We start from the raw sequence: 13,406 nt of genomic DNA on the forward strand, positions 1-13,406 counted from the left end.
ACCAGGGCCCAAGCACGTCTGAACGACTTCAGCACTACAGACTCCTCAGCCGCTCCTTTTCTCCCTGCCCCCTGCCCGATCTGTGGATCTTTCTTTGTATGAATGCCCAGGCACAATCCTCCCCCTTGACGTCCTAATGCTCAATGCTAACAGTGCGCCTACATTTGCATATCATTTATGCTGTTTTGCCAGGCTGTCCCGTTCAGCACCGGAGTTTTGAGCATCGGGGCCCTAGAGACATCGGCAAAGCAAATTCAAGCTCCTGCCCCCGGCTCTGACTTTTGATCTTACCAATGTAAATGTTGCGATGTTTGACATTGGGGTAGGCCAATTCCTTCATATCCCAGTTATCATCTCGCTGCAGCACGTAAGGAATTCCTGCAGTGGAAACAGAAATATTAAATTTCCTCTCAGACAGCTGGACTCGGCACTTGGCGACCAAGCAGCCCATATATCTACCTCCCACCCTCATGCCCAGGTCCAAAAACATAGAGCACTATCCGCCCTCCCACAGCTGCCGGACCCACAATTCTCTCAGAGGTGCTGCTTTCAGGGGTGATGAAGAGGTGAGGGAGAAATGTTTCCATGTTTTAATCATCTCCTGAATTTGGGTGGCACAGCCGGGGCCGACCCTACATTTACTTATTTATTTGTGACATTTATATCCCACATTATCCCAAACAAGTTTTCAGTTCAATGTGGCTTACAATAAACAGTATGGGGCACAAAGAACAATGCATAAGAAAGTAATTTGTTGTAAGAATCCAATTTTACAATACAGTATCATCAACATACTGGGATAGCTGTGGATGTTTAACATTTAGAAAATCTATTATGAATGAGAAACTGTATATGAGGAAAGAATAGGCTAATGGTAAATAACAACAACCAAAACAATGGAAGAACAACTACACACGGACAAAACAAATACAAAGGAAAGAAAGGACACAACAAGAGAATAGACAACTAATAAAAATCAGCGCAACTTCAAATCTAACTGACCCCTACCAAATAATTCAAATAGGATACATAAACGCCAGATCAGTAGTCAACAAAACAACAACAACAACAGACTGGATCACGGCAGATAACCTCGACCTACTATTCATCAGTGAAACCTGGATCCACGATCATAAGGACCCCATAATTTTAGACCTATGCCCCCCAGGCTACAAAATCACTCATTGGACAAGAAAAGAAGAGGCGGAGGCATAGGACCAATCCATAGATGCCAATTCACCGTAACAACAACAGCCGAGTCCATAACACCTCAACTTGAAATCGCCTCAGTCAGAATCCACCATATAACCTTGCTTGACCATCTAAACGTTGTCTTGTTTTATAGACCACCAGGTAACTGGCATGAATGCCAACCACACCATGGATTTCTTATCAAATACCTGTGTTTCCAACTTCAACCTACTTATAATAGGGGATATAAACTTACACCTAGAAGACCTCAACTCAACCAATGCACGGGAATGCACGGACTTCCTCCTGCTACTACTACTACTACTTAACTGGCCCAATATGCAAGCAACCCATATCAACTGACCCAATATGCAAGCAACCCATATCAAAGGACACACACTCGACCTCATCACGCACAAACTGTCCTCAGACTTAAACCTAATATTAAAAGACACAAAATGGACAAACACACCATGGTCAGACCACCACAAATTAAACCTATCCCTAAAATGGCAAAAAAAAAGGCTCATATCACAAACAAGAATGCACAACCTACATTTCGAGAGGCCAAACTGACCCTGTACCATTCTGGCAACAGATCTATAAGAAAGAATGGAAAGCACAAACTGAATCGAAACACTATCTCCTAGATTGGGTCAACCGATGCAGAAGCATATTAGACAAAATAGCACCACTACAAACAAGAACCTCACGAAGACACAACTCGATACCATGGTTTAACGAAGAACTGAAAAAACTAAAAACACAAGTTAGGAGGTCTAAACGAGCATGGAGTAAAACAAAAGATGAATACACACTTAACGCATGGAAACAAATGCAAAGAAAATACAAACATGCAACAAGATAAATCAAAAGGTTATACTACAATACTACATATTACAAAACCAAAATAGGTTCAGATTGCAAAGAAACACAAACTCTTCCAGATCGTGAACAAACTACTAGATACCACACCGGTTACCACAACCAACACAGACACCCCTTCAGCAGATAACCTTGCTAAATACTTCAACGAGAAAATTATAAAGCTACGAAACACGCTAATACTTATTACCACTGACCACGAAAAATTAAATGACTGTCTGGACCCAATCCCCGATGAATAACCAGCAGACCGAATCTGGACAAACTTCGATTTACTTACCGACGAAACCGGCACCAAAGCGATCAACGCTTCATAGCAGACCTCACATCACACCTAAATTACATGCTTTCCTAAGGACAAAGGAAATATACTACTTACCCCAATACCTAAAGATTCAAAGAAAAATGCAAACGACATAACCAACTACCGCCCGGTAGCATCCATCCCTCTTGCAGTCAAGCTAATGGAAAGTATGGTAACCAAGTAACTTACCGACTACCTAAACAAATTCTCAATACTACATGAATCACAATCAGGATTTCGATCCAACCATAGCACCGAAACAGTACTAATCGCTCTCCTAACCAAGTTCAAACAAGCAATTGCAACAGCATACTTCTCCTACAATTCGACATGTCTAGCGCGTTCGACATGGTAAACCATAAAATACTACTAAACATTCTAGAATACTTCGGGATTGGAGGATGCGTACTCAGTTGGATAAAGGGCTTCCTAACCGCAAGATCATACCAAGTAATATCAAACTCGAATATCATCACCATGGAAACCAGAATGTGGAGTACCCCAAGGATCACTGCTCTCACCGACCCTATTCAACCTAATGATAACACCTTTACCCAAATCGCTATCCAACTAAGGCCGTAATCCTTACATCTACGCAGACGATGTCACGATCTATATCCCGTTCAAACACAATCTAACAGAAATCACTAATGAAATCAAACATAGCCTCCAAATCATGAATTCATGGGCGGATGCATTTCAATTAAAACTCAACGCAGAAAAAACACAATGTCTCATCCTCTCATCACAATACAACACGACTAAACCCACCACTATAAACACCCCAAACTACACCCTTCCTATATCAGACAGCCTGAAAATTCTTGGAGTCACAATTGACCGAAATCTCACACTAGAAAGCCACGTGAAAAATACAACAAAGAAAATGTTCCATTCAATGTGGAAACTCAAAAGAGTAAAACCTTTCTTCCCAAGGGAAATGTTATGCAGCCTGGTACAATCAATGGTACTAAGCCACCTAGATTACTGCAATGCAATCTACTACTACTACTATTTAGCATTTCTATAGCGCTACAAGGCATACGCAGCGCTGCACAAACATAGAAGAAAGACAGTCCCTGCTCAAAGAGCTTACAATCTAATAGACAAAAAATAAATAAAGTAAGCAAATCAAATCAATTAATGTGAACGGGAAGGAAGAGAGGAGGGTAGGTGGAGGCGAGTGGTTACAAGTGGTTACGAGTCAAAAGCAATGTTAAAGAGGTGGGCTTTCAGTCTAGATTTAAAGGTGGCCAAGGATGGGGCAAGACGTAGGGGCTCAGGAAGTTTATTCCAGGCGTAGGGTGCAGCGAGACAGAAGGCGCGAAGTCTGGAGTTGGCAGTAGTGGAGAAGGGAACAGATAAGAAGGATTTATCCATGGAGCGGAGTGCACGGGAAGGGGTGTAGGGAAGGACGAGTGTGGAGAGATACTGGGGAGCAGCAGAGTGAATACATTTATAGGTTAGTAGAAGAAGTTTGAACAGGATGCGAAAATGGATAGGGAGCCAGTGAAGGGTCTTGAGGAGAGGGGTAGTATGAGTAAAGCGACCCTGGCGGAAGATGAGACGGGTAGCAGAGTTTTGAACTGACTGGAGAGGGGAGAGGTGACTAAGTGGGAGGCCAGCAAGAAGCAGATTGCAGTAGTCTAAACGAGAGGTGACAAGGGTGTGGATGAGGGTTTTGGTAGAGTGCTCGGAAAGAAAGGAGCGGATTTTACGGATGTTGTAAAGAAAGAAACGACAGGTCTTGGCGGATGTGAGCAGAGAAGGAGAGAGAAGAGTCAAAGATGACCCCAAGGTTTCGAGCTGAGGAGACAGGGAGAACGAGAGCCATCAACAGAAATAGAAAACGGGGGGAGCGGGGAGGTAGGTTTGGGGGGGAAAATGAGAAGCTCGGTTTTGGTTATATTTAATTTCAGGTGGCGTTGAGACATCCAGGCAGCAATGTCAGACAAGCACGCCGGATGCAAAGAACAAATCATTAAGAAACTCCAAACTGCCCAAAACACAGCAGCTAGACTCATATTTGGAAAAACAAAATACGAAAGCACCAAACCCCTAAGAGAAAAACTACACTGGCTGCCACTTAAGGAACATATTACGTTCAAACTTTGCATCCTGGCTCATAAAATTATTCACGGTGAGGCCCCAGCCTACATGTCAGACCTCACAGACCTACCAACCAGGAACACAAAAAGGTCAGCACGTACATTCCTGAATCTCCACTACCCCAGCTGCAAAGGACTAAAATATACATCAACATATGCATCCAGCTTCTCCTACATAAGCACCCAACTATGGAATGCACTACCAAACGTCATAAAGACAATACATGACCTAACAAACTTCTGAAGAGGCATACCACAATGATCTAACCTGAATACCTGACAACGAAACATATATCATCCTACAACATGACAACATTGTATTTGTTCATTCTGGAGATGGTGAACGCCCCTCCGGAACTATGTAAGCCACATTGAGCCTGCAAATAGGTGGGAAAATGTGGGATACAAATGCAACAAACAAACAAACAAACAAATAAAGAGTAATAACCAATTCAAGTAATAATTAGTTGTTTGAGATATTGTTGTTCTTTGTGAGGGTTTGTTTGAATATGATTTTCTAGAATCTAGTATATAAACCTTCAGCCTCGTATCCCCTCTCAATTAAATTTTAGACCCCCAAGTGCCCCTCCCCCAAGATTTTGAATTGTAATGCTGGTTGTTGTATACGGTTTGGATCTGTATCACGGTCTTTCTAAAGACCCACAGATATCCCAATTTGCCATTGTTCAGCATTACTTCTTGGATAAACTATTGCCAGACTCCTGAGGCAGGCACTCTGTGCCGCAACACGGTGCCGTGTTGAGTGTTTTGTGTTACGTCACTGGAAGGAAGTTTTTGTACTACTTAAGAATTGAAACATTGCAGGGCTTTTTTTTTTTTTTTAAACCTTTACCCTCATTATTGGTTTACCTTTTTTTCCATTTGAGAACAGAGCATGCCAGACAATGGAAAAAGGTCCCCACTGCTGTTACCACAGACCTTGCCAAGTGAAGCTTCCTGGTGCACCAAAGTACACAGACGTCTTGGTGAAGCCGCCACTGGTGCCCATCTGGCACATGCCAGTGCCATCCTGGTCCGTGTTTGGGTTGCAGAGCTCGTTGTGGTACGTCTGCCACTCATCTTCGTAGCTGAACTGCAGGTCATTCCCCCGGACAAAGCACTTGCCTGTCATCCTGTGCTGGCCTTCGGAACCAGACCAGAGAACGTGGACATACCTGTGTGCACAGACCTGGAGGAGAGAAGGCAGAAGAGCAGAGAAGATGGGAACCAACCCAGAGATGCCAACCAGAAGATGGTAGATAGCTGTAGACATGTTTAATGGAGAACAAAAGACATTTTATTGGAGAATCAAATATAAAATCAAGCCCAACATGGCTGTGTTTCGCCCAGCAAGGGTTGCTTCATGGGCAAAACATTACTGCTAAAATAAACAAAACTAAGTTAATAACACAAACCCAAATTAAACCATAAAACACATAATAAATAATCATGAAATTATAGGTAATCAATAGAAATCAAACAAAATAAAACATGGAAAAGAAAATAAGATGATACCTTTTTTATTGGACATAACTTAATACATTTCTTGATTAGCTTTCGAAGGTTGCCCTTCTTCCTCAGATCGGAAATAAGCAAATGTGCTAGCTGACAGTGTATATAAGTGAAAACATTCAAGCATTACTATGACAGTAAAATAGATACCATTGGAGATTCTACATGGAATGTTGCTACTATTGGAGATTCTACGTGGAATGTTGCTGCTATTGGAGATTCTGTTGCTACTATTGGAGGTTCTACATGGAATGTTGCTACTATTTGAGATTCTACATGGAATGTTGCTATTCCACTAGCAACATTCCATGTAGAAGGCTGCGCAGGCTTCTGTTTCTGTGAGTCTGACGTCCTGCACGTACGTGCAGGACGTCAGACTCACAGAAGCAGAAGCCTGCGCGGCCACATTGGTGATCTGCAAGGGCCGACTTCTACATGGAATGTTGCTAGTGGAATAGCAACATTCCATGTAGAATCTATAGAAATCAAACAAAATAAAACATGGAAAAGAAAATAAGATGATACCTTTTTATTGGACATAACTTAATACATTTCTTGATTAGCTTTCGAAGGTTGCCCTTCTTCGTCAGATCGGAAATAAGCAAATGTGCTAGCTGACAGTGTATATAAGTGAAAACATTCAAGCATTACTATGACAGTAAAATAGATACCATTGGAGATTCTACATGGAATGTTGCTACTATTGGAGATTCTACATGAAATGTTGCTACTATTGGAGTTTCTACATGGAATGTTGCTACTATTGGAGATTCTAGATGGAATGTTGCTATTCCACTAGCAACATTCCATGTAGAAGGCTGCGCAGGCTTCTGTTTCTGCGAGTCTGACGTCCTGCACGTACGTGCAGGACGTCAGACTCACAGAAGCAGAAGCCTGCGCGGCCACATTGGTGATCTGCAAGGGCCGACTTCTAGTGGAATAGCAACATTCCACGTAGAATCTATAGAAATCAAACAAAATAAAACATGGAAAAGAAAATAAGATGATACCTTTTTTATTGGACATAACTTAATACATTTCTTGATTAGCTTTCGAAGGTTGCCCTTCTTCCTCAGATCGGAAATAAGCAAATGTGCTAGCTGACAGTGTATATAAGTGAAAACATTCAAGCATTACTATGACAGTAAAATAGATACCATTGGAGATTCTACATGGAATGTTGCTACTATTGGAGATTCTACATGGAATGTTGCTGCTATTGGAGATTCTGTTGCTACTATTAGAGATTCTACATGGAATGTTGCTACTATTGGAGATTCTACATGGAATGTTGCTACTATTGAGATTCTGTTGCTACTATTGGAGGTTCTACATGAAATGTTGCTACTATTTGAGATTCTACATGGAATGTTGCTACTATTGGAGATTCTACGTGGAATGTTGCTGCTATTGGAGATTCTGTTGCTACTATTGGAGATTCTACATGGAATGTTGCTACTATTGGAGATTCTACATGAAATGTTGCTGCTATTGGAGATTCTGTTGCTACTATTGGAGGTTCTACATGGAATGTTGCTACTATTGGAGATTCTACATGAAATGTTGCTGCTATTGGAGATTCTGTTGCTACTATTGGAGGTTCTACATGGAATGTTGCTACTATTTGAGATTCTACATGGAATGTTGGTATTCCACTAGCAACATTCCATGTAGAAGGCTGCGCAGGCTTCTGTTTCTGTGAGTCTGACGTCCTGCACGTACGTGCAGGACGTCAGACTCACAGAAGCAGAAGCCTGCGCGGCCACATTGGTGATCTGCAAGGGCCGACTTCTACATGGAATGTTGCTAGTGGAATAGCAACATTCCATGTAGAATCTATAGAAATCAAACAAAATAAAACATGGAAAAGAAAATAAGATGATACCTTTTTTATCGGACATAACTTAATACATTTCTTGATTAGCTTTCGAAGGTTGCCCTTCTTCGTCAGATCGGAAATAAGCAAATGTGCTAGCTGACAGTGTATATAAGTGAAAACATTCAAGCGTTACTATGACAGTAAAATAGATACCATTGGAGATTCTGCATGGAATGTTGCTACTATTGGAGATTCTACGTGGAATGTTGCTGCTATTGGAGATTCTGTTGCTACTATTGGAGATTCTACATGGAATGTTGCTACTATTGGAGATTCTACATGGAATGTTGCTACTATTGAGATTCTGTTGCTACTATTGGAGGTTCTACATGAAATGTTGCTACTATTGGAGTTTCTACATGGAATGTTGCTACTATTGGAGATTCTAGATGGAATGTTGCTATTCCACTAGCAACATTCCATGTAGAAGGCTGCGCAGGCTTCTGTTTCTGCAAGTCTGACGTCCTGCACGTACGTGCAGGACGTCAGACTCACAGAAGCAGAAGCCTGTGCGGCCACATTGGTGATCTGCAAGGGCCGACTTCTAGTGGAATAGCAACATTCCACGTAGAATCTATAGAAATCAAACAAAATAAAACATGGAAAAGAAAATAAGATGATACCTTTTTTATTGGACATAACTTAATACATTTCTTGATTAGCTTTCGAAGGTTGCCCTTCTTCCTCAGATCGGAAATAAGCAAATGTGCTGACAGTGTATATAAGTGAAAACATTCAAGCGTTACTATGACAGTAAAATAGATACCATTGGAGATTCTGCATGGAATGTTGCTACTATTGGAGATTCTACGTGGAATGTTGCTGCTATTGGAGATTCTGTTGCTACTATTGGAGATTCTACATGGAATGTTGCTACTATTGGAGATTCTACATGGAATGTTGCTACTATTGAGATTCTGTTGCTACTATTGGAGGTTCTACATGAAATGTTGCTACTATTGGAGTTTCTACATGGAATGTTGCTACTATTGGAGTTTCTACATGGAATGTTGCTACTATTGGAGATTCTAGATGGAATGTTGCTATTCCACTAGCAACATTCCATGTAGAAGGCTGCGCAGGCTTCTGTTTCTGCGAGTCTGACGTCCTGCACGTACGTGCAGGACGTCAGACTCACAGAAGCAGAAGCCTGCGCGGCCACATTGGTGATCTGCAAGGGCCGACTTCTAGTGGAATAGCAACATTCCACGTAGAATCTATAGAAATCAAACAAAATAAAACATGGAAAAGAAAATAAGATGATACCTTTTTTATTGGACATAACTTAATACATTTCTTGATTAGCTTTCGAAGGTTGCCCTTCTTCCTCAGATCAGAAATAAGCAAATGTGCTAGCTGACAGTGTATATAAGTGAAAACATTCAAGCATTACTATGACAGTAAAATAGATACTATTGGAGATTCTACATGGAATGTTGCTACTATTGGAGATTCTACATGGAATGTTGCTATTCCACTAGCAACATTCCATGTAGAAGGCTGCGCAGGCTTCTGTTTCTGTGAGTCTGATGTCCTGCACGTACGTGCAGGACGTCAGACTCACAGAAGCAGAAGCCTGCGCGGCCACGTTGCTGATCTACAAGGGCCGACTTCTACATGGAATGTTGCTAGTGGAATAGCAACATTCCATGTAGAATCTATAGAAATCAAACAAAATAAAACATGGAAAAGAAAATAAGATGATACCTTTTTTATTGGACATAACTTAATACATTTCTTGATTAGCTTTCGAAGGTTGCCCTTCTTCCTCAGATCAGAAATAAGCAAATGTGCTAGCTGACAGTGTATATAAGTGAAAACATTCAAGCATTACTATGACAGTAAAATAGATACCATTGGAGATTCTACATGGAATGTTGCTATTCCACTAGCAACATTCCATGTAGAAGGCTGCGCAGGCTTCTGTTTCTGTGAGTCTGACGTCCTGCACATACGTGCAGGACGTCAGACTCACAGAAGCAGAAGCCTGCGCGGCCACATTGCTGATCTGCAACATTCCATGTAGAATCTATAGAAATCAAACAAAATAAAACATGGAAAAGAAAATAAGATGATACCTTTTTTATTGGACATAACTTAATACATTTCTTGATTAGCTTTCGAAGGTTGCCCTTCTTCCTCAGATCAGAAATAAGCAAATGTGCTAGCTGACAGTGTATATAAGTGAAAAATTCAAGCATTACTATGACAGTAAAATAGATACTATTGGAGATTCTACATGGAATGTTGCTACTATTGGAGATTCTACATGGAATGTTGCTATTCCACTAGCAACATTCCATGTAGAAGGCTGCGCAGGCTTCTGTTTCTGTGAGTCTGACGTCCTGCACGTACGTGCAGGACGTCAGACTCACAGAAGCAGAAGCCTGCGCGGCCACATTGCTGATCTGCAACATTCCATGTAGAATCTATAGAAATCAAACAAAATAAAACATGGAAAAGAAAATAAGATGATACCTTTTTTATCGGACATAACTTAATACATTTCTTGATTAGCTTTTGAAGGTTGCCCTTCTTCGTCAGATCGGAAATAAGCAAATGTTGGTAGATGACAGTATATATAAGTAAAACATCAAAGCATTTCAGTGGCAGTGTAACAGGATGGGGGTGGATAGGTGAGAGACAAAATCTAACTCAGTTCCTCAGGATCAAAGTCCACTGCACTAACCACTAGGCTACTCCTCCACACAATATGCATCACAATATGTGTGAGGGCCAAGACAAGGCTCATTTATCCCCCCTTCAATCCGTTCAGAACTCTGCTGCACGTCTTATCTTCCGCCTGGACCAATATGCTCATATCACCCCTCTCCTCAAGTCACTTCACTGGCTTCTGATCAGGTACCGCATACAGTTCAAGCTTCTCCTACTAACCTACAAATGCACTCAATCTGCAGCCCCTAATTACCTCTCTACCCTTATCTCCCCTTACGCTCCTACCCAAAACCTCCGCTCACAGGACAAATCCCTCCTCCAGGCTCCGCCCTTTCTGCCTCGTCTCTCCCTATGCTTGGAATAAACTTCCTGAGCCCATATGCCAAGCCCCCTCCCTGCCCATCTTCAAATCCTTGCTCAAAGCCCACCTCTTCAATTTCGCCACCTAACCATTATACCTCTATTCAGGAAATCTAGACTGCCCCAATTTGATTGACTGCACATTTTGGCCATTAGATTGTAAGCTCCTTTGAGCAGGGACTGTCCTTCTTTTGTTAAACTGTACAGCACTGCGTAACCCTAGTAGCGCTTTACAAATGTTAAGTAGTAGTAGTATTTAAACCTATGACTGAATTTTACGGCCTGTTCATTCCACCCTGCTGCCACCTCACCCAAAGCCTTTTCAGCAGGGTCCCTGTATCACCAGGTCTTTTTCCTGAAAATATCCGTTTAACAGAATCACAAATGACCAGTGACAGGTCCAACTGGTACATACTGGCTTCTATCATCATATACAACTCAACATATGCACCCAAGTGAAGGAGTCACATATACAGGAGTTTCTATGTTTTCTTAAGAATAAAATTGCAGAGCATATACAAAAACATGGACTGATGAGACAAAGTCAGCACGGATTTAGTGAAGGGAAGTCTTGCCTCACCAATCTAATGCATTTTTTTGAGGGGGTAAGCAAACATGTGGACAATGGGGAGCCGGTTGATATTGTATATCTGGATTTTCAGAAGGCGTTTGACAAAGTGCCGCACGAAAGACTCCTGAAGAAATTGCAGAGTCATGGAATCGGAGGTAGGGTATTATTATGGATTAAGAACTGGTTGAAAGATAGGAAGCAGAGAGTAGGATTGCGTGGCCAGTATTCTCAGTGGAGGAGGGTAGTTAGTGGGGTCCCGCAGGGGTCTGTGCTGGGTCCGTTGCTTTTTAATGTATTTATAAATGACCTAGAGATGGGAATAACTAGTGAGGTAATTAAATTCGCCGATGACACAAAATTATTCAGGGTCGTCAAGTCGCAGGAGGAATGTGAACGATTACAGGAGGACCTTGCGAGACTGGGAGAATGGGCGTGCAAGTGGCAGATGAAGTTCAATGTTGACAAGTGCAAAGTGATGCATGTGGGTAAGAGGAACCCGAATTATAGCTACGTCTTGCAAGGTTCCGCGTTAGGAGTTACGGATCAAGAAAGGGATCTGGGTGTCGTCGTCGATGATACGCTGAAACCTTCTGCTCAGTGTGCTGCTGCGGCTAGGAAAGCGAATAGAATGTTGGGTGTTATTAGGAAGGGTATGGAGTCCAGGTGTGCGGATGTTATAATGCCGTTGTATCGCTCCATGGTGCGACCGCACCTGGAGTATTGTGTTCAGTACTGGTCTCCGTATCTCAAAAAAGATATAGTAGAATTGGAAAAGGTACAGCGAAGGGCGACGAAAATGATAGTGGGGATGGGACGACTTTCCTAAGAAGAGAGGCTGAGAAGGCTAGGGCTTTTCAGCTTGGAGAAGAGACGGCTGAGGGGAGATATGATAGAAGTGTATAAAATAATGAGTGGAATGGATCGGGTGGATGTGAAGCGACTGTTCACGCTATCCAAAAATAATAGGACTAGAGGGCATGAGTTGAAGCTACAGTGTGGTAAATTTAAAACGAATCGGAGAAAATGTTTCTTCACCCAACGTGTAATTAGACTCTGGAATTCGTTGCCGGAGAACGTGGTACGGGCGGTTAGCTTGACGGAGTTTAAAAAGGGGTTAGATAGATTCCTAAAGGACAAGTCCATAGACCGCTATTAAATGGACTTGGAAAAATTCCGCATTTTTAGGTATAACTTGTCTGGAATGTTTTTACATTTGGGGAGCGTGCCAGGTGCCCTTGACCTGGATTGGCCACTGTCGGTGACAGGATGCTGGGCTAGATGGACCTTTGGTCTTTCCCAGTATGGCACTACTTATGTACTTATGTTATTTAGTGTCCAGGGATTTGTACCTACAAAGGCCCTCACCCATCTGACCACAAGATCTCAGACAGCCAGACCAGGGTAGAGGCAGCGACTTACCTGCTGCTGCTTCAGCGGGACAAAGCCCAGCATTTTCTCCACTACAGACTGATCTAAAATGGCAACATACACAGGAGTCCCTCTAATACCACGTATTCAGGTCATATCCCCATCTTACCAGCACTCTGCCAGCAGGTCCCTGGCTGGCGATGGTCACTCCCAGCCACATGTTCTCAATAATGTTATTTGTCGGGTCATCTGAAAGGGAAGTGCGAGAGCATGTGAGGCATTACCAGGACCTGGCCGAAGTCACATATATATATACACACCCACGCACATATTATATATATAACTAGGCCATTGTTCCCTCAAAGCTAAGCAGATGTCCTCCACCTACAGTCCTGCCAGTGGGGGGTGCTGTTCCACACATTTTCAACAGTGAGGGAGAGGCCTCCAGGGAACCTGCCTGTGCCTAGCAATTGAAAAGCACACAATTTTCAAGCACTGCCCCCTACTGGCAGCAATGCAGTTGGAGGACTCCTGCTCAGCTTACATGGAACA

General features: G+C 42.4%; 1 protein-coding gene across 1 annotated transcript in view; it reads right to left on the reverse strand.

The window, feature by feature from the left end:
• ITGA3 (integrin subunit alpha 3) overlaps positions 1 to 13,406 on the reverse strand; it is a 162,907-nt gene that overhangs the window by 62,941 nt on the left and 86,560 nt on the right. Inside the window, exons 4-6 of the mRNA XM_030220498.1 lie at positions 13,024 to 13,103; positions 5,428 to 5,677; positions 292 to 378 (exon numbers count right to left, since the gene is read on the reverse strand). Of these exons, the coding sequence (XP_030076358.1) occupies positions 292 to 378; positions 5,428 to 5,677; positions 13,024 to 13,103 (417 nt within the window). The remainder of the gene's footprint in view (positions 1 to 291; positions 379 to 5,427; positions 5,678 to 13,023; positions 13,104 to 13,406) is intronic.

The sequence above is a fragment of the Microcaecilia unicolor genome, chromosome 12 (genome assembly GCF_901765095.1).
Source record: "Microcaecilia unicolor chromosome 12, aMicUni1.1, whole genome shotgun sequence".
Lineage (NCBI taxonomy): Eukaryota > Metazoa > Chordata > Amphibia > Gymnophiona > Siphonopidae > Microcaecilia > Microcaecilia unicolor.